At 44.4% G+C, this 27999-nt stretch overlaps 1 protein-coding gene across 3 annotated transcripts; it reads left to right on the forward strand.

Annotated features, from left to right (window-relative positions):
• The first annotated feature begins 9298 nt into the window (after window positions 1–9298).
• Window positions 9299–27463, forward strand: NODAL (nodal growth differentiation factor). Of its 3 annotated transcripts, none has more exons than XM_053313018.1 (3): window positions 9299–9739; window positions 14555–15282; window positions 25046–27463. In XM_053313018.1, the coding sequence occupies exons 1-3, from the start codon at window positions 9337–9339 to the stop codon at window positions 25196–25198; spliced, it is 1284 nt and encodes a 427-aa protein (XP_053168993.1). In that variant the 5' UTR covers window positions 9299–9336; the 3' UTR covers window positions 25199–27463. The 3 variants fall into 3 exon arrangements, with proteins under 3 accessions (XP_053168993.1, XP_053168994.1, XP_053168995.1); XM_053313019.1 differs by lacking the exon at window positions 25046–27463 and adding an exon at window positions 16401–16791; XM_053313020.1 differs by having other exon boundaries at window positions 9424–9800.
• Window positions 27464–27999: the final 536 nt, after the last annotated feature.

A 27999-nucleotide genomic window follows, 5' to 3' on the forward strand; every position in this document is an offset into this window, starting at 1 on the left:
CCGCCCTCTCTCCCTGGCTCCCGACCCAACCCTGCTTCTCAGGACCCCAGAAACGCAACGTGCCCGGCGCCGCTCTGCGGAGGGCAGCCGCATGTGCCTGCTTGCGACCGACTCTACAAAGGCGCCGGCGCTGAGGGAAGGGCATGCGCAGCCGGCTGGCCTTTCACAGCTGCAGCAGCTGTTGCCCAGCACAGACAGATGGCTCTTTTCAGCTACTGCGCCCAGCAAACAAACACATGCCCACCCGCCTCGCGGTGCCTCGGGCTCATTGCTTGCTTTCGACCTACTGTGTTTGCATACACCCCATCAGAAAGAACTGCTGAAGCTAAACAGTGGCGGCGGCGGCAGCAAGTGAAGGAGATGAGAGGCACAGAAGTGCATTTAGAGGTGGGGAGAGCAGCCTATAGATTTCTGAAACAGAAGGGGGGGCTACTTGTCTGAGGGGACGCTTGCCGATGCCCACTCTTGCCCAAAGTTTGGTATAGACTACAGTGGGAGGGTCCCCTTAAGTGGCCGCGGTGCAGTGGGGGAATGCTTGACTAACAAGCAGAAGGTTGCCGGTTCGAATCCATGCTAGTATGTTTCCCAGACGATGGTAAACGCCTATATCGGGCAGCAGCGATACAGGAAGATGCTGAAAGGCATCATCTCATACTGTGCGGGAGATGGCAATGGTAAACCCCTCCTGTATTCTACCAGAAGAAAACCACAGGGCTCTGTGGGCACCAGGAGTTGAAGTCGACTTGACTGCACATTTTACAGTGGGAGGAGAGAAGGAAGTCAGCATCAGGATCTGAAGAAATGTTGAAGAAATGTTGTAGCGGTTAGACTGTGGTTAGAGCGTTGGACTAGGGCCGGAGAGACATGAGTTCAAATCTCCATTCAGCGGTGAAACTCACTGGGTGACTCTGGGCCAGTCACTCCTCTCTCAGCCTAACCTACCACACAGGGAAGTTGTGAAGAAGATAAACATAACCATGTACACTGCCCTGAGCTCCTTGGAGGAAGAGCCGAGCAGCATATACATGTAAAAATAAAATAATTACATAAAAATGATTCAGCTGACAGAAAGCAAGCAGTTCCCAAAATAGTTAAAGGCCAAGTGTTCTAGCATTAAACTGAGCTAGTGCAGTGGTAGAGCATCTGCTTTGAATGCAGAAGGTCCCAGGTTCAATCCCTGGTATCTCCAGGGAGAGCTGCGAAAGACTCCTGTCTGGGACCTGGGAGAGCTTCTGCCAGTCAGAGTAGACCATACTGACTCGATGGATTCAATATAAGGCAGCTTCCCATGTTCAGGTGGGGGCCTGGATGACTGATTGTTCCTCCAGAGGCATATCTAGGGAAAATAGCGCCTAGGGCAAGCACTAAAACTGCACCCCTGTCCAAACAGCAATGATGGGACTTGTAGTCAACAATATCTGGAAATCCCTGTTAAAAGGAACACTGTACCATCTAGACATGGTTGTTGATCAAAACCTGAAAACATGAGCCATCTCTGTGAAAGACTTAGAACAACAGTCAGGAGTTATGCAAGGATTCCAAGTGTCATTTTCTCTGTCTCATCTCATGCTTTTTTAAAAACATGGCTTTGTCCTAGAGGATCACCTGCCCAAATAGCCACTAGCAAAATAGGGGAAGAAGAAAGTGGCGGGGGGGGTGTCTATAAACCAGTGAATGATTCCTGCCATCCTTTGTCTTGTGATGACTGTTAGCCCATGATGGGATATATGTGCATTCACCACACTGGTGCTTACTTTGGCACCAGGAGGGAGGAGGATGCATTAGTTTGTCACACGAGACAGAGGAATTTGCAACAGGAGCAGACAGCCAAGTTCTGCCAGGGCCAAAACCAGCCCCTGCCAGACTAAGAAATCATTGTAATTTGCCCCTTCCTGTCACTAGCAGTGTGCTGTTCTTTTATTATTGACGCTAACTCTCAGATATCCCAGTCATGGATGGAAAATTCAGGGTCAATTTACAAGAGACACATTTTCTACATGGAAGTTTCTTCTGTGCAGGTGTTGTGCAGAAACCCATGTGTAGTGACCGCCAGGGGTATAGCAAGGTTGGAATGGGCCAAGATGAGATTTTTAAATGGGCCCAGCTCCTCAAAGTCCAGGACCTCCACACACCCCAGGCCCCCAAGGATTTAAGTCTGATATTTCAAAATAAGTATGCTGCCTGGAAATACGTTTCACTGAATACACACATGAACACTTCACAATATATAGTGATATACATTGAATACTATATATTTGTGCTACGTTTAATGCCTAGAACACACTAGCAATGCTAATTATTAAAATGGCCCCCTCGCTGCAGATTAGCAAAGGAGACTTTCAACCATGCAGGGTGAGACTATGTTTGTTTTCTCAGAATTCTGAACAAATTCAGTAAAGTTTGATTCCAGGTTTTTCACACAACTTTTAAAGCCCTTTAACATACATCTCCTCTGGAATGGAGGTGCTGCATTCACATGTCGGCCAGATTTACCCTGAAGTCCCTGCAAGTTATTGGAGAGCAGTTCACACACAAGAAAAATAAAATAAAAGCACAACACATGCTTCACAGTTCTCACTCAAACCTTCTGGGTTGCAAAACAACTTGAACATAAGTGCATTTATGAATGAATGAATAAATAAATAAATATTTGTTCCAGAAGTTTTTGTAATTTTCTGCCATGAAACAAGCCACTTATAGGCCTTTTTAGATAGGTTTTGTTTTTAAAGCCAGCAAATTTCTCAATATGTTTTAAATTAAATATTCAGAGACTTCTCAGTCTCCCCCCGCCCCATATCAAAGCCTTATGCCAAGCAGATCCCTATATACCTGGGGTGGGGGGTGGGTAACCACAAAAAGGAATTCACAGTCTACCTGGCAAAAGCTGTGCTGGATGGTCTGGGCAGAGGGTCTTCTGCTGCAGAGAACTCTGTCTGCCTCCTTCCTGGCTTGCTTGGGGCCTGCCAAGTTCAGGCTTCAGGGAGGCCTACTGGGAAGCCCCACTGGGAAGCCCTACTGGGAAGCCCCTCTGGAAGCCCCACCCACCCACCCACCGATCAACTGAGAGGCGGGGAGAGAAGAGCTCTGCAGTTTGCAGGCAGCTCCCAATCCTAGGCCGGAGCCAGAGGCAAGGCAAGCAGGATGGCAAGTGGTGGCTGAGGGGCCCTGGGGCTGGGCAGGTGGGCAATGGGGTAGGGGTGACAGGAACTGGCATGGCACGCCCTCCTCAGTGGCACCTAGGGCAGGTGCCCTGGCTGCCCCCCCCCCCCGTTCCGCTTATGTGTTCTTACTCCATATAAAAATAATTTATGGGAGGAAAGCTGGCCTTGTGGTAGCAGGCATGCATTGTCCCATTTGCTAAGCAGGGTCCATACGTAGCATGAGACACTATGTATGAGCACTGTAAGATATTCTGCTTAGGGGATGGAGCCATTCTGGGAAGAGCAGAAGGTTCCAAGTTCTCTCCCTGGCATCTCCAAGAGTCTGCCAGTCTGACTTTAAATAAGGCAGCTTCCTGTGTTCCATAAGGTTGAGGTCAGTTTGTGGGGGAGGGGGGCGGTTAAAGACAAAAAGGAGGAAGAGGACAACAGGAAAAGAAATGCAGGTCCTGGAGTGTTACCACTTGATCAGCTTTTAGCACAATAATTGCGCATTTGCTCCTCATTTGTATATATAGTTATATTGTGTGTGTGTGTGTGTGTGTGTGTGTGTGTGTGTGTATATATATATATATATATATATATATATATATATATATATATATAGTCCACATATCCTAACCCAGAGTTGTGCTTAAGTTTGTTTGTTTGTTTTTAACATATTTCTATACCACCCAAAACTTGCATCTCTGGGCGGCTCACAATTAAAATCATTTAAACATTAAAACAAATTAAACAAAATCATTTAAAAATTAAAATCATTTAAAACCCAACATTTAAAGTATTATCACTATAAATCTAATTAAAAGCCTGGGTGAATAAATGTGTCTTCAGTGCCTTTCTAAAAGTTGCCAGCTATAGGGGCAGCAACGCAGAAGGCCCATCCCCGAGTAGTAGCCAGACAAGCTGATGGCGACTGCAGCTGAACCTCTCCAAATTATATTAATGGGTGATGGGGCTCATGGTGAAGAAGATGTTCTCTTAAATACCCAGGGCCTGTTTAGGGCTTTATAGGTAATAACCAGCACCTTGTATTTTGCCCAGAAACTTATCAGCAGCCAGTGTAGCTCTTTCAACACAGGAGTAATATGATCTCTCCTAGATGACCCACAGACCAACCTGGCTGACGCATTCTGTACCAAATGCAGTTTCTGGACTATGATTCAAACTTTATTACAGTCATAGACCAGCAGACAAGTAGAATATTACATTAGTTCTGAGCGAGTTTTACAAATAATATAGCAAAATCTAGCCATTTTATTAATAACCTCACAGTTGGAATTTGAAAGTAAAATTTTTAAATAAAAATGGTCTGGATGATCTGGAAAGTTTCGCAGCAAAGGAGACATTAATCTTAATCGTGATAAGATGTAATAAGATTTATAGACGACTGAGCTGACTGTATAGTTGATTTTAAATGGGCATTATGCAAACCTGAAGAATGAAAGACCACACCCAAGTATTTAAACGAATTGACTTGATCGATCTTATGCCCATTGATGGTCCAGTTATGTTGCCTAGGGCGTTTTGCAAAAACTAATACTTTGGTTTTGGGGTGATTAATTTTGATAAACTCTTGGGTGCAGAAGATCGCAAGAAGACCCAGGGCACGTTTCAATCCAGTTGGGGTTTGGGACATGATAGCCATGCCGTCTGGACTATGTACAAAGGCAGCCCCACATAGAGCACATTGCAGTAGTCTAGCCTGCAGGTTACCAGCATATGTACCACCATTCTGAGGTCATTCATTTCAGGAAATGGATTCAGTTGGAGTATCAGCCGAAGCTGATAGAAAGCACCTCTGGCCACCGCCTCAGCCTGGGACACCAAGGAGAGGTTAGGATCCAGAATCACACCCCAGACTTTCTGATCCTTCCGGGGGAGTGTGACCCCACCCAGAACTGGCAGCTCAAAATCATCTCGCGAGTTCTGACCCTGCACAATAAGTACCTCCATCTTATCTGGATTCAGCCTCAGTTTGTTATCCCTAATCCAGCCCTTCGCCGACTCCACGCAGGCATTTAGGGAGGTTATGCCTTCTCCTGATGATGTTGACATGGATAAATAGATTTGGGTGTCATTAGCATACTGATAACATCCTGCACCAAATCTCCTGATGATCTCTCCCAGCAGTTTCATGAAGATGTTAAAACACATCGGACACAAAATGGAGCCCTGATGGACACCATACCAAAGTTCAGATTTTGAAGAACAGTAGTCCCTGAGGGACACCATCTGGAATCTGTCAGAGAGATGGGTGTGGGACCACTCCAAAGCATTGCCTCCCACCAACACCCTCAGTCACACTCCCTCAGTCAATTCCTAATTGGAGATCATCCATCAGGCTGACCAAGGCAGTCTCCACCCCATCGCCCGCCTGAAAGCCAGTCTGAAATGGGTCTAAGAGAATCAGTTTCCTCCAAGACTGCCTGCAAAGATACAGCTTTTTGCTGAGCACAGGATGTGCAATGTTTAGTTCATGAGAACATTAGTTACTTCTTTCTGCTAGCTAGCACATGTGATTCCAGTGTGGAGTATGTTGCAACAAGAAGTGGCAAGGCATTAACTGGAGTTGGTCTGTGATCTCACTAGGGATGAGCAACACAATTAAAATTTGCATCTTCTGAGCATCTATTTTTAAAATACATTTTTGCCATTTTTAAAGATTGCTGTATTCATCCTACTTCTTGTTAAATGCCACAAAGAATAGCAAAGCAAACATATCCCCTTACCTGTCCCTTTGCTTTATGTTTGTGATAAGGCAGGTGAAGGCAGTTAAGTCTTCAAAGGCTGTGTGCTACCACGCCCCTCCTTCAATGCTGGAGCACATTTTTTTAAAGGGCCAACAGCAGAACAGCTCTTCCCCTGCAGCAAAGCTACCTCCACCCCCACAATATAGGGACTAGAATGATATCATAGGGTTGGAACTGGATTGGTGGTTGTAAGATCTTCACATTAAAGGACAAAAATGTGATCTCAGGGAACACTTTTATGATTTATGTGGGGAAATCCCTACACAAATAACTATGCTTACAGGATAGGGTTAGGCAGTACATTAAATATGGCCACATATATCTTGAAGTATGGGCTCAAAATGAGAGATGTCCTCTCTCCTAGTTCCAAATGGGAGGCTAATTTTCTGTTCCTCAGTGGCAATGGATTCTGCATGTGCTCAAAGGCACTCACTTTAATGTTATTTCAGATTTTCGTATTAAGAGCTGGGGGCTGAGAGAAAGATAGCAACCTGCCAGTAGAAACACCGTACACATTTGTGGCTTCTCCCCAATTGTGTCAGATTCTGAAGAGTGGAATGGAATGGAATCTTTATTTCAGTCATCGACCAGACAAAAATACAACACAATAGATATGTCGTAACCTCCAGCAATCATGATTCTGCCAGTACTTTCTTACAAAACCCTTTCACAATATAACAATATATAGTACAATCGACACTCATGATTTTATCAATTGCTTCCTTACACAGCTTGCAATGCAGAAAAATTTTGCCACCTTGGTGGAAACATTCATAAAAGGAGAGACACATAAAAGGTAGATGGCCTAACTGGGAATCTAGACAAAATTGGTGACAAAAGTGCTAGCCGAGTATCTCTATAAAACAAACAGTGAAGCAACGTATGATCAATCGTTTCAGCTGCTCCTGACTGAAATGGTCATAACTGTTGAGAAAAAAAAATACCGAGATAGCGACCCTCTAAGAGAGCTGAGGGCAGCAGCACATTCAAGCATGTCAAGGAAAATGCCCTTCTTTTGCCCTTTGGCAAGAACAAGCTCATATAAATATTTAGCTGGTCTGTGAGGGTGAGTTGCAATACTGAAGAAAGGTAAAACTCAGGCCCTGTCTTCCTGAAACACTATGTCCCAAATCCACCGCCTAATTATCTCCTTGGCTTTTAAGATCCTTAATGAGACCAACATGAGGATACTTAGCCCATAACTTTCTAATAATTCTGAAGAGTGAGAGAGATGCCCTAAAAGCACAGAGTAACATAATTAACTCACATTTATATCCTCCAAAAATCTCAGGCAGCATACATAGATTACATCCTTTATCCTCAAAACAATCTGTGAGGTCATAGGTCACCCCTATTCAGACATGTACATGCTTGAAGGTGATGTTAGTGTATGTGACAGTTCAGATTGCAGCTCCTTTTCATCCAAGCAAGGCATTAAATCGCAGCATACCTGATTACATGAGGTAATTAAAATGCACATGCCAAATTCCAGAATGGCCAGCAGTGTGAATCCAAGCTTCCAAGCAAAACCCTGTCCGTGACAACAGACACATTCCACTTATCTAAAATTCCTTTTGAAGTTTTAACCTTATGCAAGACAGCTCCTTTCTAATAGTACAATATTATGTGTTGCTAACATTCCTCAAACATCTTCTATAGATGCTGGTGCCCTCCATTTGCCCTATCTGTATAGATCAATATTTGTGGGCATTATTAACTTTTTGAGATGTTTAAGTTTGAGACCTAGTTCCAAATAAAGGTATGTGTTTAGATCCCATTAAAAGAATTGGAATTAACCAGCGTAACATAGGGATTACGCAGACTGCACTCTTACCTGACAGTGCATAAGTTCCTTCCCTTTTAAAATATGCAGCATAATTTTTTTTTAATGGAAGATATCCAGTGGTGAAAGCTAATTAAGGAACACTGAAGCCCATATCAGCCTTTTGGATTTTAGAGTATTATAGAGGCATTTCACACATTGGGTCTAGTTTTCAAACTTTGCCAACTGGCCACCTATAGCAAATCTGTCCAGTTGAAACCAAGAAGACTTAACAGTTTTCATGTTTAAACTCTGAAGTTATATTCTCTCTCTCTCTCTCTCTCCCTCTCCCCCACTCACTCTCTCTTCAAGACCTGAAAGCTGATATCAAACAAATATTTGGATTTGGGTGAGGGAAGCAGCTAGACTCTATTTTGGTGTCAGGGACTCCAAGCAGACCCAACACAAACAACTCCTTATTTTTCATATTTGGTTAAGAAACAAATGAGCTATGAGAACAGTCCTCTTCAGAATCCTTGTATATGTCCTATGTTAGCAGAAGTTAAAAGTCAAGCAGAAAATTAATAAATCTCATTCTGTTTAAGATTACACACCAGATTTTCAGATATCTGTATATTCACTGCTGAAGCAAAGGAAAAAGTGCCAAGTGCAGTGAAATCCTAAGCTTGTTTAAAGGTAAAGTGTGCCATCGAGTAGATTCTGACTCCTGGCGCCCACAGAGCCCTGTGGCTGTCTTTGGTAGACTACAAGAAGGGTTTACCATTGCCTCCTTCCGCATAGTATGAGATGATGCCTTTCAGCATCTTCCTATATCACTGCTGCCTGATAGAGTAGCAGCAGGGATTCAAACCAGCAAGCTTCTGCTTGTTAGTCAAGCATTTCCTTGCTGTGCCACTTAAGGTGGCTAGGCTTCTTTACTCAGAAGTAAATCCCTCTTTTCTAGTGGAGCTTATTCCCAGGTAAGTGTGCATACAATTGCAGTCTTCTGTCATAGCTTCTTGACCATTCTCAAACTTACTACAACACAACACATGTATCTTGCTCCACCATACAAACCCTAACCCAACTTGGACATATAGTGCATTTATATGGGGTGGGTGGGTGTTAAAACCACAACTCACGCCCCTTGCTTCACAGTTCTCATGCTGACTCTTTGAACCACAAACCAATTTGAGCATAATGCATTTAGGGGGGGGATATGTTTGTTTATTCAGTTGTAACAGCTCCACTTTCACAAGGTGTGAAGTACTCTAGAGAGAATTCTTTCTGGCAGCTTTACTGCAGTAGGGGGGAAATCATTACAAATCATCGAATTGACCAGTTTCCTTAAAATAAAAATACACAGAGTCCTGCCATCTTGGGCTACATGTGTGCCCAATTTCAGAATTCTAAGCCCAGCCATTCTGGAAACATAAAGGGTTTCCAGAAAATCTGGGCAAAATACCGAGGCTAGTCCCCAGTTGATTGGTTCCTAGCCCCAGCATTTGGGTGGGTGCAGAAGAGTGCCCCCAAAGCTGTTGTTCTCCCAGGGCCCTCGGTGGCCCTGAGAGCAGGTGAGCTGGATAATAGTTGGGCCATACCAAGGAATGTAAATAAGGCTGAGGAGGAGGGTGGAGGTCTGCTCTGCGGCGCACCTCTGGGGATGGCGGGCTGCTCCAGAGAGAGGAGGGAGCAGCGTGCTGGGTGGGGGTGCACTGCGTCCGCCCCCCGGTTTCATTGGGCACGCTCCTGTTTCAAGACTCACAGCCAAGACGCGCGGCCCGTGCGCCTCCCTGGCTCTTTGAGACGGCTCCCCGCTCCAACTCTGGTGGGGCTGTCAGAGGCCGAGCGGGAACCGCGTGGGGAAGGCGGAGCTACCTTCTGGCCGGCCAGCGGCGATGCACCCGCGGCACGTGTCGCCTCTGCTCCTCTTCCTCCTCGTGACTGGGGCCGGGCTGGCTGGAGACGCGGGCGGCAGCACTGCCGCCTGGAGAGCCCCACGGCCGGGCAGCTCGTCAAACAGAGAGAGGCGCTGCTCCCCCTCGCCCGCTTTGCCAGCCTACATGGTGAGCTTGTATCGGGGCGCGCTTTTCCGGGAAGATGTCATCCGGAGCCTGAGGCCACAGAGTAAGCGGGCACCGGCTTCACGAGGGGTGGGGCGGATTGGGACGGGTGGTGCCCAGTTGGCCAGGTGCCCAAGGGCGGGGTAAGCAGCACCACACGTAGTCCCTAGTAGGAGAAGACGAAGAGGGCCCGGGAGGGTTCCGCTGCGCTTCCAAGCTGAAGCACCTCTCTTTCAGGCAAGCTCTTTAGCCTGATGATCAGTAGGTGATCCTTTTAGACACGCAAGTGGGCTGATAAACACACGCCGCCGGGAAAGGGTGGAGGCAGAACAGTGCTGATGCCAGGCTGCTACTCATGAGAAGTTCTACTGAAGTGAATGCGGCAAGTTCGTCATGACGTTTGCCCCATTAATTTCGATAGGACTTCTCATGAGTAACTTGTTCCTAGATCGTGATCGTAAGAATTAATATAACGGGAGAGAGTTATTCCATGTTAATAAATCTAGAATATATCACGGTCTGCATGCAGTGTTTACTTTGTCAATAAACGGTGCAGATTGGAACGAGGGAGAGACTGGATAGGTAAGGAAAGCGAGCGATACAGGAGCATTCCCGGACGGCAGTTTTACTATGGAAGGGCAGGTGTGCGTTCACATAGCGTACTCTAGATTTACGTTGAAGACTGAAGTCCCTCCCTGGGGAGACCTCCACACACGATCCGGGTTTTTTTATTAGGCATTGGAAATGTAGCCTGGTTTATGGCCGGGCCGGGGTTGAAAAAGAAATCCACTTTTTGCGTCAGTGTTTTTGGCCAAATATTCAAACTTAGAGTAAACCTGTGGGCTTTTAAAGCCCTTTAGCATTCATCTCCTCCAGAATGGAGGAGACTTATATCGTGCAGATTTACCCCGAAGTCCCTGCCAGGAGAGCACTTTACGCACGATGCAGCCCACCGATTTACATCTGGGATAACTTTTTTTTTAACAAAATAACTTTTTGCGTCGGTTTTGGGGGACAATTTTGTAGTAAAGCCTTGCAGAACATCCTCAGTAAAGGTTGCTGTGTGAAGAACTCCCTGCTGTCTGGGAAAACTCCTCTGGAGTTTGGCCAGAAGCATTCCCAAACAGCAGAAAGGGCAAGTGTGCATTCACATATTGTCTAGATTGTTGAAGTCCCAGTGGGAAGCTGTCTGTGCAAGGCTACTTGACTGATTCTGTTGTCAGCTCCTACTTCCTAGCTTTGTAATCTGCATCTCATATCAATCATGATTGAACAGTTAACAGTGTCTGCAAGATTCAGTTGCAATTTATTTGCAGCTGGAGCTTTCTCTCTTCCACATCTGTTGGAGCAATAAATGCTTGAAACCAGCAATTCTTCCTAGCCTTGGGTCCCTAGCTATTGTTGGACTACAACTCTGATCATCCCCAGCTACAATGGTCAAAGGCCGTTGTAGCAGGGATTGGGGATGTTGTAGTCCAAGAGCATTTGGGGATCCAAGGTTGAAGACCTTTGCTCTATAAACTAAGAGCCCAAATCCACATAACCAATTTAGCTTGCTAATAATGTTAACTAAGTGGATCCATGCAGGGCTTGACATGTGCTGAAATGGTAATGTTACTACTTCAGAACATAAAGTAAAGGTAAAGTGTGCTGTTGAGTCAGTGTCGTCTCCTGGCGACTACAGAGCCCTGTGGTTTTCTTTGGTAGAATACATGAGGGGTTTACCATTGCCATCTCCTGTGCAGTATGAGATGATGCCTTTCAGCACCTTCCTATATCGCTGCTGCCTGATATAGGTGTTTCCCATAGTCTGGGAAACATAACAGTGGGAATTCGAACCAGCAACCTCTGGCTTGCTAATCAAGTCATTGCAGTTTAATACACATTTACTTTGACAGGACAAATAAACCCACACTGCATTGACTGTATTGAGGCTGTAAGGGGTAGGTTACAGTCCGAATATGATGCTGAAATACAATAATTTATGTAATAAATCACAAAGCCATTTCAATACGATTCAGTTGACTCACATTAACAATAGATTGTGAATGGATTAATTGCCTTGTTTCAGAATTCATTAATAGATTAATTTGGTTATCTGAACTAGTCTACGTTGTAGGCTTTTAAATATTGTAACTGTGAAAGGGGCTTTAAAAATGAAGTTCAATTTCTCCCCACTCCCAAATCACAGGAATCAAAACTCCTAGAGAGTTTTGTTTAGGAGTGCACAAGCAAATAATTCAGCAAGAGTGTGCAATTATTTGCACAAGCAAATAATTCAGCAACTGTGTTCTGCAGCTGGACACTCAAGGCAAGACTAAGACCACACAACCTGTGTTCTCCATTCCAGAACAGTAGCAAATGACCCAAACCACAGGAAGTTTGCCTGGAAAGGGCTTGTAGCTATCCCCACAAAACAACCCCACAGTCAAAGTGGAAACCCACTGTCAGTTCTACAGACTTCACAGCCTTATGCTGGTCCTGCAGCTGAGCACTCAAGTGTTATCTTGCCCATGTGGATTGCAAGGAACAGCTGCACTGCCTTAGTACATCCAAGTTCCCAAATAAGCTGCATACAGATATGTGCTCCAGCTGGTAAGATAGGACATTCAGAAACTTTCTCATACACTTTCAGGGCTTGGGTCAGATTCCTTCTGTTCAGCACACTTTGGCTTATTTGTCTGTTTCTAGGTCCCTCGTGGTCCTCACAGCTTTAAATTAAAAGGTACTTTTTGGCCAGGATAGACACGTATATGGCAAACCAGGAAGCCTCCCTTCCAGACACTCCCAGCTGTCTCAATCCACAGTTCTGGGCTGGCTGCCTGGGGAGGATGCTTGTCCATCTGCAATGCTCTCCAGCCACCTACTTGCCTTGCTTTCAACTCAGGGGGTGTTTTATCTTCCTTTCAGTGACCTAAATAGAGAAAATGTGGATCTACTCACCAGACCGACACCAATTGCTATAGAAATCTAAATGGTTTTGCAATCCACATCCTTTAGCTCTCCCTTCAGTTTGAGGTGATGAGATTATCTCCAGACCATTATTAACAATGAGTGCCAGGGACATGAATGCGTTCCACCCCAGCCTTCCTCCATTTAGTGATTATTTAGAAGAAAAACAGTATTCATCATTACCCCTTCCCAATCAATCCAACACCCCTTTTCACCCCTTAGTTAAGAATCCCCCTCCGAAACTGATTATAGTACAGATGGAAGATCAAAGTAAGAGTAGCCATGCTGGTTCCAGAGAACAAAAAGCACAAAGTAAAGGCCGGACTTTTTGAGCCAATTCACTCAGGGCATGACTGTACTACACCAAAGCATATCCACAGGTGGCAGATAGTGGAATTTGTTGAGATAGTCTTAACTAATAAGCAGCCGTGAGCCAACAAGGCAGCAATGCAAGGAGCACAGAAAACTGCCTTATACTAAGTCAGATCATTGGTCCAGTTCAGTGTTTGTCTACACTAACTGGCAGTGGCTCTCCAAGGTTTCAGGCAGGAGTCTTTCCCAGCCCTACCTGGAGATGCCAGGGATCGAAACTGGGACCTTCTGCATGCAGTCAGATGCTCTACTGAGCTACAGCTCCATCCACTAAGGCGAATGAATATATGTCAGCAGACAATGCTCACATATAGTCACTCATCCAGTACAAACCAAGGCAAACTCTGCTTAGCAAAGGGGACAATACATACTCACCACTGCAAGACCAGCTCTCCACCCCCAGAAAGATGTGATGGTTAGTTAGGTGGCACCCCTAGGATTTATCTAACTTCATCATAGCCCTTTGACTTGGTGTGTGAAGACTGCCATGAGTAGACCTATTACTTCGTGGATTAATCTCAGGAGAGATGGACTAAAGGAGTTCAACCCCTTTCTCATCCCTCAAACTGAAACAGCACTTCTGATAAGAGGCGATTATTTGTTTCCAAATAATTCCTGCAGTCCTGCCAAGTAATATTAAATGCCACATGATACTTTCATTGGTATATATTGCAGGACTTTTCATAGGATGAGATGGTTGCTAGTGGTGGGGGAACTCAAATCTGCATATCCTTGTGTTATTTTAAGAACCATTTCTAGATACTAGGCATCGGTTAAACTATTACTTGCCCTGACTCCATGTAAGATGAAATTTAAGTATTTCACATAGTGATCAATAACAAGGGACACAACCTGCCAGGAATCTTCTGGCAAAAACCTTGTTAAAAGCTAAAGGATTGGCACAACATTGCAAGGCTCACTTTTACTTGGGCTATAAGATTGCCAGCCTTTCCTGGCAAGGCTCCTGGATCTTTAGTCACAGCTAAATGAGAGGCAGAAAACAGTAGGTGAAACCTTTCCTGATATGGAGATTCAGAAATAGGGGAAAGTGCTTTGTTAGGATGTCAGCCACTTTCTTTGGAAGCACTTCTGTAACATTAACATACATCACTTGGCAGTCCAGAAAACATGTTTGTAAACTGGACAAATCTCAGGCCCAGTTTTCACTGAAAAGTAAACTTTTCTGAGCTGTACCACTTAATATTAAAAGTTATGGGTCATGTGAGTCAATATTCCTCATTTAAAAAGAAAAGAAAAGATCTATCCATATAGAAAACTAGGTGATGAACTTGGCTAGAAGTCAACTCTCTGAAACGTCTTCTGTGTGGAAAGATGTGTTTTATATAGAGTAGCCTGCATGCAGTCTGAAGTGATCAGTCCAGACACAGGTTTACCACTTCAGCAGAAACCAGGACCCAAAGAGAGAGGAAATGCTTGCTTCCTATAGAAATCTCTCATCTTATGCTCATTTCCTTTGCTTCATTCACACCACAGGTGTCCATCAGGTGGGACAGGAATGGAGCATTATTTTTGACTTTTCTACTAGTCAACAAGAGGAGCTACACCTAGCTGAGTTAAGACTCTATCTGTCAAGACCTGGGAGAAAAACTCCTGTCCATGACCCAGTGTCAGTCAACTTGTTTCACCAGCAAGAAGCAACTTGCCAAAAAGGCTACAGCTGTCCTCACATTGTCCACGTAGGCTCCTTTGCAGTGTCCCCATCATTTCCTTCAAAGTGGATAGCCCTGGAAGTCACAGATGAACTGTCCATGTGGTTTACCAACAGCAGTTCAGCAGACAAGTCTTTCCAGAAGGTTCTAACTCAGACGAAGTGGCATACCAAAAATCTTCTGAAAAGAGTGACCAGCCACTGTAGATCTATTGACAGAAAGGCATTCTTGGTTCTTTTCTCAAGTTTTTCCAAAGGAAAGAAAGACCTGAGCAGTTCATCGTTGCTCCAGACAGTGAAGGGCTCAAAATACTTTATACAGGGGACTCCCAAAGATGTAATACCCCTGTGGGGCACAAAGAGGCACCGGCGCCACGAGGAACTAGAGTTCAGACACCTGTGCCAAAGAGTGGACTTCTATGTGGATTTTGACGAGATAGGATGGGGTTCCTGGATTGTGCACCCCAAGCAGTACAATGCCTTTCGCTGTGAGGGAAAGTGTCCAGTCCCGCTGGAAGAGGCATTCCAGCCCACTAATCATGCCTACATGCAGGTGAGAGGTCACAATTAGTTTTTGGCAATTGAAAATAAAATGAATTGGACTCTCAGCTATAACTTAACTGTGCTTAAATATATATATATATATATACACATATATTTACCTTGAAGCAGACCCTTGAAGCTGAACACAGTGTATCAAGCTGTGGGGCTTGATACATTTCCAGTTCTTGCTGTACACAGCAGCAGGGTGATTATGTCCAACACCTGGCAGGTAAGCTGTTTATTTTCAGTATGGTGGACATATGTTATGCAGGCCTTCCAACCATTATCTGGGCCTTGTTCTCTTTGTGGGGGAAAATCTCCCACGTTCTCTTTGAAAAGAGACCTCAGCTTTCCCAACACTTTGGAAAAGCCTTTCCAAACAGGGGCATTGCTAGGTACTTAAAAGATCCAGGCCCTGGCTTAGGCCCACTAGTGGGAAATGGAGATAAAAATAAAAGCTAATAACTCCTCCCACCAAAGAACTCAATTATGAAAGGAAATATTTCCAAGGAGAGCAAATCAAAGATGTTGATAGTGGGCAACATCCTGACCAAGTCTCATTGAGCATAAGGAGACTTAAGTTAGTCATGACTAACCCATCCCACTTATTGGAATGGAGCTGGGTCATGATTAACTCATCTATATGTTGCCCCCTACATTTTAAAGCAGACAGGTCCTCATTCCCTCATCCTCCACAAAGGGTTGCTTTTGCTGTGCCTCATCTGTGTCCCTCTGCCTATAAGCCACAACACTGATGGCAAGCTCAGCACACTTTCTCCAAGCTTCTGCTTGCTTCATGGCAGTGAGAAGGGGCAGAATTGGAAACCACTGCTGCTGCTTGCATTCAGCATCACATCAGATTTCCTGCTTGAGCTGGTAATGCACATACTGCACAGGCTGAATAGTTGTGACGAGCCAGGGGTGACTCTATGCTTTTCTGGGATCTACCCTCAGTAGAAAGATTGCTCCGATCCCAATCTAGGAGCAAGCCACTCCTTCAAGGTAGACTGCCACCTCTCTCCCCCTACCTGGCCATACTGTACCCATCTCAGAGCTGTGATTGCTCCCTTCCCTCTTCTCCAAGTCTCAGTAGGAGAAGAGGTATACTCCACCTTCTTCCTTCCTCAGAATCCCAGGACTGAAGCAGGATTGAAGACTGCAGTAGTGATAAAGGCACCCGAGCTGCTGACCAGTGCTTGCAAGTCTGGTATTTAGCAGAAAGTAACATGCATCTTACTGAAAGACAGATGATCCTAGGTGATGATTTTTTATTGAAACAGCTACTGTAGATGAATGGCTGTAGCCAAACAAGAGCATCACTCCAACATCATATGTAATCATTTAACAGTTTATAAAAAGTATTACTATCGAGGGCCCAGTCAGTGGTCTCGGAACACCAGATGCTGCAGCATTTCTGAAGCTATGTGGGTATAGACCTCTTTGGTTATCTGGGGAAAGGGGCACTGGGAACCCCATGTAAAAGTAAGATGTGCAAACATTAAATAAATACTAAAATATATCTATATTGTGATTATTGATGTATAAAAGTTAGCTTCACATTCATGAAAGGGGAAGCAGAGAGAAATGGGAAGCTATATCTATCCATCTACAACAGAAATGCCTTTGTTCTGGTGAAGAGGTGAACAGAATAGAGATCCCTAAAACAAGATTAGAAGATTGTGCTGCTACTCAGCTTTATAAGAAAATGTTAAAGAAAATATAAACTGTACATTATTGCTGCTGTTTTCCCAGCTGGTGGAAAATAGTTCCTCAACAGAATAATGAATGAATGGCTTGTTACATTATTCAGTACGATCAGTTCTAACACAATAGTGGAAGATAACATCAACCTATCCAACAAGCAGCTTGTGAGATTAATAAAACAGTGAGTGAAAATGATCAGTCTGTTCTCCACTGAGACAGGGATCCAGGAAGAACATAGACCTCAGGAAGGGGAAAGGGGTCTAGTCCTAAATAAGCTCTTAGCAGGAACCTACTGGAGCTGGGTTAAGTAACATAGGAGGGATATTGCTCTGGCAACTGCTTGGAGCTACAGTCAATGCTGGTTTTTATGGCTGCTACCCAGATAGGGTTGCAACACTTGTTGGCGAGAACTCCTGGACACATCAAGAGGGGAGGGTGCAAATGTTAAAATCTGACTTTATTGATCTAGCTTGGGGAAAGTGCTCAATAGTGGTGTTTGGCAACTGTTTCACGCATTTTCCCTGTAGTGTTTGTTTTATTGCACAGGAGAGGGTTAGGAGATCATAGTTTTGGGAGTAATAGCTGGGGGTGGAGCTTCTACAGAGCTTCTCTGAGCTCTTACCAGAGCCAGGAGCGGGGAGTTCACTAGGGTGAATCCTTGACTTCAAGAGATTCAGAGTAGGTTGCCACCATCCACTTTATTTTAATGTGGGACAAACCACTCTTTCCACATAAGATTCCTGTGGGAGCATGGGCGTAACTATGATTAGACAAGGGGAGACAGTCGTCTGGGGGGCTCACTGCCTCGAAGGGCCCCCCAGAGACATGTCACATGACTCTCCATTGCCCACCTACCCAGCCCCAAGGCCCCTCAGCCAGCCCTCCTGGCCAGCAATCGAAGCAGCCAGCCTCTCAGCTGATCGGCGGGTGGGCAGGGCTTCCAGAGAGGCCTCCATGCAGGCCTCCCTGAAGCCTGAACTCAAGTGCCCTGGCAGGCAGCAAGGAAGGAAGGAGGCAGGCATTGCTGGCTGCCTTTTACCCACCACAGTTCTCTGCAGACCCTCTGCCCAGCACAGACCAGCCTTTGCCTGCTTAGTAATGGAGGTATGATGTGAATTTATTTTTTGTGGTTAACCGCGCCCCCCCCCCCCCATATATAAGGATCTGCTTGTCATAGGGCTTTGATATGGGGGTGGGGATACTGAGAAGTCTTAATATTAGAAATAGATTGGAAAATTTGCTGGCTTAAAAAAAAAACTATCTCAAAAGTCCTATAAGTGGCTTGTTTCATGGCAGAAAATTACAAAAACTTCTGGAACAAACAATATTTTTAAAATTTATTTATTCATTCATTCATTCATAAATGCACACAAATGAAATTTATTCATTCATAAATGCAAATCATAAATATATCAAGTTGTTTTGTAACCCAGAAGGTCTGAGTGAGAACTGTGAAGCATGTGTTGTGCTTTTATTTTATTTTATTTTATTTTATTTTATGTTTCTTTAGAAATGCCAAGCTGGCTGGACGTGTCAAAAAATCTCACTCACACTATTTACACTGTATGTCATTAGTCAGTATGATTCTGTAATGATATGAAATGTTGAGGAGGCCCTGCACATGCTGATTTGCCCCCCAGCCCTACACCCCACCAGGGATGACCCTGCTTCTGAGCACCTGCAGAGAGTGGTTTTTATCTCAGTAGAGTGAGACCACAATCAGCCCTACTTTCACACTGGGGAGCAGAGAGAATGACTTTTAGGACAGACTAGGGTGTAACTTCAGGAGCTCCTTGAGCCCTGGCATGTCTCATATATCTATCTTAAAATTTTACCAAGAGGCGGCAGATTCCTCATTCTCCTCCCCCCACCACCTCTTTTTCTCCTGAGGAATGGTGCTAAATTCTTGCTCTTTTCTCTGTTTCTCCCCACTTATCTTTCTTGCTTCAGTGGGACTTACTGGTTTCCTATAGGGAGCAAAATATACTGGGAGCACAAATTAGTTTGGTTTGGTTTACATCCCTGAGCATGTGCAATCTTATATGCACTTACCAGGGAAGGATCTCAGACAGTTGAATGCAATGGAGTTTGTTTTTTAAGTAAACATGCTTTCTTTGCTAGTAAGTCCTTTAGGTTTCAATGAAATGTACTTCCAGCTAAATGTGGTTAGATTTGCTGCCTGAGGCTGCAATTCTCCACACACTTACCTGGGACTTTTACACACAGCAGGCTTTACTGCATGTTTACTGGAAGGTTTTACTGCAAAATTGAAATTGTCCCAAAGAACCAACGCAAAATAGTTGTTGGTTTTTTAACTGGATATAAATCAGGCTACACTCTAACAAACAGTGAAAAACCTGAATTGCGTGTGAACTGCTCCCCAATAACCCGCAGGGACTTCAGGGTAAATCTGGCCAACATGTGAATGCAGCACCTACATTCCAGAGGAGATGTGTGTTAAAGGGCTTTAAAAGCCCTGTGTGAAAAACATCCTGGAATCAAACTTTGCTGAATTTGTTCAGAATTCTGAGAAGACATACATAGGCTCACACTGCATGGTTGAAAGTCTCCTTTGCTAATCTGCAGCGAGGGGGCCATTTTAATAATTAGTGTTTCTAGTGTGTTCTAGGCATTAAAAGTAGCACAAATATATAGTATTCAATGTATATCCCTATATATTGTGAAGTGTTCATGTGTGTATTCAGCGAAACGAATTTCCAGGCAGCATACTTATTTTAAAATATAATACTTAAATCCTTGGGGGCTTGGGGTGTGTGGAGGCCCTGGACTTTGAGGGGGGGCATTTTAAAATCTCATCTCTGGGCCCAATCTAACCTTGCTACGCCCCTGTGTTGGAGGGGGGTGTAAAGTAGCAAAACCCTCCCACGAAGGGCTGAACAGTCCTAGGCCTCCAAAGGCATGTGACTAAGGTAGACCCAAAATGAAAGGTAGCATACTTTACCAACAAGGGTTTATTATTAGATTAAAAGGAAAACAAGAGTATGAAATAAGAACAATTGTCTCTTCATAAAGCAGACTGTAAGAGAGAGAAGTTTCATTAATCCAGCAACTCGGATTCAAGCAATACAATAAAGGAAAATAACTTCTCTCACGTGTCTAGCTGAAGTGGTCCCTATCTTATTACTCACAGGCAGGGATCTTCCTGTTTTTTCCAGCCTCCCTGGCTATGGTCTCCCATTTCCCCATTTCTTAGCCAGCTGTTTCCTCAGGGCACTCCTGGGACAGAACAGACAAAGAAAAAGCTTTCTCTTCTTCAGTAGGTGACTGTAGGTGTAGTTCCTGCCCAGTCCCCTGGATTGATGCTCCTGATTTGATTTCTTGGGCTTTCCCCCTTATTAGCAAAAGCGCACCCTCCAAGATGTGAGACCTAGTCCTCCCTCCAGTCCTTCCCATCACTCCAGCTTCTTTCTTCATGTTGTAATAACATACAGTTGTGTCTTAAGACCTGTTGTTCCTTGCACTTCTCTCCCCTACTCTCTACAGGAAATTCTTCCTGTTGTCTAAGAGGGGCACTCATCAGCAGACTGCAGGTGTTACATTAGGCAGTGAGGTTGTTCACATGTGCAGCCAAGAGCGGGCTAAGGCAGCCAAGCTTGCTCTTGAACCTCCAGGAGGCAAGAAGCTCCCACCAGTGGCACAGTGTAAAAGCACTTAGGGAGCCTGCTACTTAACCAGGGTTAAGGGCGCAAGGGTGCCCTTAACTCAGGCTAAATACTCTTGTGTCAGTGCCACATGGCGCTGACACAGGAGCAGGCTCCCAATCCTCACAATGCACTGCAAGCTTACATGGTGCATTATGGGATTTCCAGGGGCTGGGATGATGCAACCCGGCCCCCCAATCTCCATGCTGCCTGGGAAAGCTGTCGACTGTCTGGGCGCGCGATCAGCACACCAAGCAAGGATGGAGAAATCGCCTGCAGTGAAGGTAAGTTTTAGCAGCCTTCCCCACCGCCCCCATAGTAGTCCCCTCACATACAGTGAGGGAAAGAAGTATTTGATCCCTTGCTGATTTTGTCCGTTTGCCCTCTGACACAGAAATGACCAGGCTATAATTGGAATGGTAGGTTTATTGTAGCTGTGAGAGACAGAATAACAACAAACAAACCCTCAAAAGCCCAGTGCCCAAAAGTCAGCGATGGATTTGCATTGTAGTGAGGGAAATAAGTATTCGATCCCTTCACAAAAGATGTCTTAGTACTTGGTGGCAAAACCCTTGTTGGCAATCACAGAGGTCAGACGTTTCTTGTAGCTGGCCACCAGGTTTGCACACAACCCAGGAGGGATGTTGTCCCACTCCTCTTTGCAGATCCTCTCCAAGTCAGAAAGTTTTCGAGGCTCAACCCGAACCTTCGGCTCCCTCCACAGATTTTCTATGGGATTAAGGTCTGGAGACTAGCTGGGCCACTCCAGGACCTTCATGTGCTTCTTCTTGAGCCACTCCTTTGTTGCCTTGGCTGTGTGTTTTGGGTCATTGTCATGCTGGAATACCCATCCACGACCCATTCTCAATGCCCTGGCTGAGGGAAGGAGGTGCTCACCCAAGATCTGACGGTACATGGTCCCGTCCATCATCCCTTCGATGCAGTGAAGGTGTCCTGTCCCCTTAGCAGAAAAACACCCCCAAAGCATAATGTGTCCACCTCCATGTTTGACAGTGGGGATGGTGTTCTTGGGCTCATAGGCAGCATTCCTCCTTCTCCACACATGGCGAGTTGAGTTGATGCCAAAGAGCTCGATTTTGGTCTCATCTGACCACAACACTTTCGCCCAGTTCTCCTCTGGATCATTCAGATGTGCATTGGAAAACTGCAGACGGGCCTGTACATGTGCTGCCTTGAGCAGGGGGACCTTGCGGGCACTGCAAGATATCAGTCCTTCACGGCGTAGTGTGTTACCAATTGTTTTCTTGGTGACTATGGTTCCAGCTGCCCTGAGATCATTGACAAGTTCCCCCCGTGTAGTTCTGGGCTGCTTTGTCACCGTTCTCATGATCATTGCAACTCCACGAGGTGAGATCTTGCATGGAGCCCCAGACTGAGGGAGATTGACAGTTGTTTTGTGTTTCTTCCATTTGCGAGTTATCGTGCCAACTGTAGTCACCTTCTCACCAAGCTGCTTGGCGATAGTCTTGTAGCCCAGTCCAGCCTTGTACAGGTCTACAACCTTGTCCCTGACATCCTTCGACAGCTCTTTGGTCTTGGGCATGGTGGTGAGTTTGGAAGCTGAGTGATTGCTTGCTTCTATGGACAGGTGTCTTTTATACAGGTACTGTAACAAGCTGGGATTAGGAGCACTCCCTTACAGAGGGTGTTCCTCATCTCAGCTCGTTACCTGCATATAGTGAAAAGACACCTGGGAGCCTGAAATCTTGCTGGTTGATAGAGGATTGAATACTTATTTCCCTCACTACAATGCAAATCCATCACTGACTTTTGGGCACTGGGCTTTTGAGGGCTTGTTTGTTGTTATTCCGTCTCTCACAGCTACAATAAACCTACCATTCCAATTATAGCCTGGTCATTTCTGTGTCAGAGGGCAAACGGACAAAATCAGCAAGGGATCAAATACTTATTTCCCTCACTGTAATCATGAGAAAGGGCTCAGTGAGCATTGTAGAGAGAAGGAGGACTGCAACAATGCCACTAGAGAAAAGAGGGCTTTCTGTCAGTATTCTTCACAGCTAAACCCAGGGGCCCACTACCACCCTTGCTAACTCTGGAGGTGATGCAGAAAGGGGTTTACTGATCCATAGAGAGAGAGCCAACCTAGGTAGTCTGCAGCACTGGTGAAAGAGGGTAAGAATATGGGGCTTTTAAATACTGACACCATATAGTTAAAATGCCTGGAGAGAAGCACCAGCAAATTGGGTAAAATTTGTTAATGTAATCTTCCCACTCATATTCCTGGACATTTCATGTCTAGAACATCTAATTCCTGGACTATCCAGGTCAGTCTTGTGGCAACCTTATGTCGAGGTAGAATGAATTGACCCCACCCCTTCACTAGGGAGGGCTCTAGGGGCGTAACTACCATTAGGCAAGGGGATCGGCTTGAGGGGCCCCCCAGAGGCAAGTCACACGAGGCAAGTCACATGACTATATATTGTGAAGTGTGTGTGTGCATCAGCAAGGGGCCCATTTTAAAATTTTGTCTCTGGGCCCACTCCAGCCTTGTTACGCCCCTGGAGGGCTCTGTTGTTTAAAAGGGTCTTGCTTGGTTGTTTTTTTTAAGCGTTAAGTCTGGTGGCACTGGGGGACCTATACTAGGGCAGGCAGGTCCTCAGGGGACTGCTTGGAGTCACAGGGCTTTGTCTTCAGGTTGTGGTGGAGGTTCTGGTTCATGTTCCCTGGTTGTCCTGATGTGTGGGTGTTGGGGGTGGTGGTCCTCATTTGCCATTTATAAACTTGAATTGGTCTAATTCCCTTTTAAAGCCATCTCAGCTAGTGGCCAGCACTACATCTTGTGGCAGCAAATGCTACAGATTACTTCTGCGCTGTGTGAAGAGGTACTTCCTTTTGCCCACCCTAAATCTCTCAATCGGTTTCATTATATGACTGCTGCTTCTTGTATTGTGTGTGGGAGAAAGGTTTTCTATTCACTTTTTCCACATCATGCGTGATTTTATTAGCCTTAATCATGTCTCCCCTTAATGGCCTGTTTTCAAACTGAAAAGCCTTAATTGCTGTAGCTATTCATCATCAGGAGGATGCTCCAGATCATTTTGTTTGCCCTCTTATGCACTTTTTGTAGTTCTACAATAACTTTTTTGAGATGCGGCAACCAGAAACATATACTGTATTCCAAATATGGCTGCACCATAGATTTGCATAAGAGCATTGTAATATTAGCAGTTTTATTTTCAGTCCCTTATAATTTCCTGATGAGATATGGAATTTGCCTTTTTCATAGCTGCCACACAATGGGTCAGTGTTTTTTCCTGATTAGTCTCCAATAGCTCAGACCCCATTATATATATATTTACCTTGAGCCACATTTGCCATTGGTTGTCCACTCACCCAGTCTGGAGATATCCTTTTGTAGGTCTTTGCAATTCAGTTTGGTTTTCACCATCCTGAATAGTTTGGGGTCATCTACCAGTTTTGCCACTTTATTTACCCATAACCTCAGATCATTTATGAACAAGTTAAACAGCATCAGTCACAATAAAGATCCTTGGGGGAACCCCACTTCTTACTTCCCTCCATTGTGAAAATTATCCATTTATTCCTACTCTTTGCTTCCTATTTTTTAGCAGTCCTTAAAAGACCCATCCCCTTCCCCCATGACATCTATGCTTATTCAAAAACATTTGGTGAGGGACTTTGTCAGAAGCTTTTTGAAAGTCCAGCTCCAAGTCAACATGATCATCTCTATCCACATCTCCATTGACAGCCTTAAAGAACTCTAAAAAGTTAATGAGGCAAGGCTTATTTTCCAGGATGCCACACTGATTCTCCTTCAGCAAGGCTTGTTCTTCTATATGCCTAATAATTTTATCTAATTATGCTTTATAGTTTACATGAAACAGATGTTATGCTTACCAGCCTGTCATTTCCTAGATTCCCTCTAGATCCCCTTTTAAGAATCAGTGTTACACTGACTACCTTCTGTGCCACAGAGGTTGATTTTAAGCACAAAATACTTATTTTTGCTAAAAGATCAGCAATTTTGCTCTTATAAATTTGCTCCTATGTTCATGATTGTATCTCATCAATATCCCATTGCCTCTTGGCACTTGTAGACAACATCGAGACCTTATTTCCTTGCATTGTCTGTATTAATTTTTGTAACATCTGAACTTCACTAATAATACTTATTTATATAACTGTATCTGTCTCCTAGAGTTGTCTTCCATGTATGAAGCAAAGCATACTTGTGTAGGCCTATTCAGTCATTGGCAGAGGTGGGGAGGGTTATATCTAAACTGTACTAAATTTTATTTAAAATACTGAGAAGTCTCTCAGCTAGGGAAACAATGCTGTTTCCCTTTAAAAGAGCTCTTCCTCCTTAAAAAGGTAAATATATTATTGCTCTCTTTTCTCTTCCAGAGTTTGCTGAAACATTATCATCCTGAACAAGTTCCTGCTGCTTGCTGCATCCCAGTGAGATTGAGCCCACTAAGCCTACTTTATTATGAAGGAGGAAGGGTTAATATAGGTCACCATGAGGATATGGTTGTAGAAGAATGTGGTTGCCGCTGAAGAAACTAGAGTTCAGCAAATGGTTCTGTTCTGCCCCATCCCCAAAGACGATGCATTTTTTGTTTGCAAAGATGACCTGCCATATTACAAGACAGCACTTGTGCTTGTGACCTATAATAAGTAGTCATTAAAATAACATGGTGGATCCCTCATGGAAGACAGCCAACTCCTGCATGCAAAGTTATGGATACCAAAAATATGTAATCCACAGTTGTAATCAATGCTCATTGTAGGAAAGCTGTATCCAGACTGAAAAGTTGATTTCTGATAAGGAGGGAATACAAAACCTAAAGTAGAGGTCTAAAATTCTGCACCACGAGGTGACACTTCCCCCTCACAACAATGTTCTGATGGTAAAGTGATATTGTGAATGCATATATCCACCATGTTCTGGAAAATAGTTAAAAACCAATCAGCCTTCTTTTAATGTGGGACCAATATGGTTATTAACACCCTGGTCCTAAATTCTGAGATAATGAAGTAGCTTAATGTATCAGCAGTATAATTATGCAATACAATATGTCTGGCAGGACAATGTGAGGAGAAACCATACGTTGAAGTTGTGGAATTATGGAATGCATTACATCTTTGGCACAGACTTAAGGTCAGAGGTGACTGGCTCTGCAAATGAGTTGCTCCATTGCTTACAACCATTCAGGCAACTGCTTAAAACAGAGAAAAATCCATAATTTTAAACTGGGATTTGTTCCCACAACTGACTTCAAAGAAAAGGAAGGATAGCTCTTCTATAGCTGATTGCATTTCCCAGAGGGGCATTGATATAGCTGAGAAGAAAGCAGTTGCCATTTATTTATTTTCTTTAATGTGAGTAAATAATGTCCCAAGTCATTTGTCTTGGCATAATCTCCAAGAGACAGTTAACAAAGGTTTAGATTAAACACCAGCAGTTGTTAGTCAGGGACTCTAAGAACAGCAGCCACTTTTCCCTGTACTAAAGCAGAATAATACTCTAGTGATTAAAAATGCTTTCTATGCAAGGACATGGGTAATCATCACTATTACTGGCTGAAGGCTGTTTACCTATAGATTAGGGATGCCCTCTAGCAGTGGTGGCATGCCAGGGTCAGCTCCTGCTCCAGCCAGGCATTTTTCCTGAAGAAGAAAACAGCTTGACCAAAATGCAAGCCTGGTATGGCAAAAAGATTATCCAGTTCCACTCAGAAGAAAAGTTTTTCTCCCACGTTGTGTTAGAAATAGTCCATAGATAACATTCTCTCTCCCTTTTTGATTGACATGCTTACTGTATACCTCGGGAAATGTGCTCCATAACTGTGAAGCTCTTGACTGTAAGAGGATAGCTCCTTTTTCCAAAGCGTGACCACCCATGAGGTGCCAGGGATGTACACGAACTGAGGTTTGTGCACTAGTTCGGTGCCATGGGGAGGGGAAGGGCAAGCAGGATCTTTAAGAACAAGGAGAGCAGGTCCTTACCTTCTCTCTGCTGCCATATGTAGCTTCCTGCTTCAGCAGCGCTTGTCCCAAGTACCCCCATGCGGCGCCAGCACACACATTATGTCCATGCATGCACGGGCACCATTTGCGTGATCAGCATGGTGTTGAGCATGGTCAGTATGAGCTGCTCAGTTTGTATAGCAACACACACTTCTGGTCAGAATACCAAAGCTAGCCAACCTTGATACTGGCCATATATGTCTTACTGCAGGAATTCTCAAACTCAGGTTCCCAGATATTGTTGGACTACAGCTCCCACAATAACCTACAGCCTTTATATCTGGGTTTTAAGGGAGTTTTTGCCCAACAACAGCTGGGCACCTGAGCTTCAGAATCCCTGCCTTACTCCAAGGAATTTGGGAAAGAAAGCTCTATTAAAATAATACCAGCATCGGTCGCTCAGGACCATGGGCTAGATTTTAAAAGAAACCACGACGAGTCAAATCTTCCATCGCTTTATTAAAACGTCAGAAATAACATTGACATTTTAGGCAGTTTCTTTTGGGTCAGAAATGGTGACATCAAAACACAGCACTGTGGCAGAAAAAAACAACAAACTATTAATGGTAGGGTCTCCTGCAGAGATGCAAGGCTTGACCTCTCTGCTAGTTTGTTAAAGGGCCTTGAAAACATACCTTTTAAACCAGTTGTTTTGTGTTGGATTGTTTTGTTTCAGCTGCTTTAATTTTGTTTAAATTCATTGTAATGTTTGTAAAGTGCCTACAGATGTTTTGAGCAGGCAGTATAGAAATTTAATGAATAAATTAAAGGACTGTGCTGGTCTCACTCTGACATCATACCATCTGTTCTTATACCAGTGCTCATGTAGAGGTGCGGTTGGACACACAGGTGTTATGGAGTGGACAGATTCTAAGGTCAGTGCTGGAGAGCAGGGTTCTTCTCATATTAGGCAAGTTACAAGTATTCCAAGTTTCCATGCATCTGGGAATAGGATCACTATTACTCTGTCATGTTGTAAATACAGAGAGGATGGGCACACTCCCTATACAGAATTTCCAGGGAATGAAACCATATCTGGGCCCTAAATTTAGCTTGTCCCTTAAACTCCAAGCTAGCTGAATAGTTAATCCAGTTAAGTTCTTGAATAAACAGCCATGCCCTAAGGAAAGTCTCCTCTCGACTTCTCTTGGTGTGCCAATTAATAAACACTTCATTCAAGAGTTGGCTCTGCCACTGTATAGACAATACAGATACCTCAGATATCATCCAACAAAAGAGAAGAGCAACTACACAGCAGAGGGCATCTCTTCACAATTGTGAGGGGGAAAGGACCAAATTCTCTGTCATCAACTCAGAATGCAGAGAAA

Source organism: Hemicordylus capensis, chromosome 3, assembly GCF_027244095.1.
Source record: "Hemicordylus capensis ecotype Gifberg chromosome 3, rHemCap1.1.pri, whole genome shotgun sequence".
Classification (NCBI taxonomy): Eukaryota; Metazoa; Chordata; class Lepidosauria; order Squamata; family Cordylidae; genus Hemicordylus; species Hemicordylus capensis.

What these genes read in the sequence shown, in the direction of transcription:
- NODAL (XM_053313018.1), top strand. Translation starts at nt 9,337, where the DNA reads ATGGCGGGCTGCTCCAGAGAGAGGAGGGAGCAGCGTGCTGGGTGGGGG. An exon ending in CCGCTTTGCCAGCCTACATG is followed by an intron (nt 9,740 to 14,554) that starts GTGAGCTTGTAT and finishes TTCACACCACAG; the next exon opens with GTGTCCATCAGGTGGGACAG. An exon ending in CTAATCATGCCTACATGCAG is followed by an intron (nt 15,283 to 25,045) that starts GTGAGAGGTCAC and finishes TTTCTCTTCCAG; the next exon opens with AGTTTGCTGAAACATTATCA.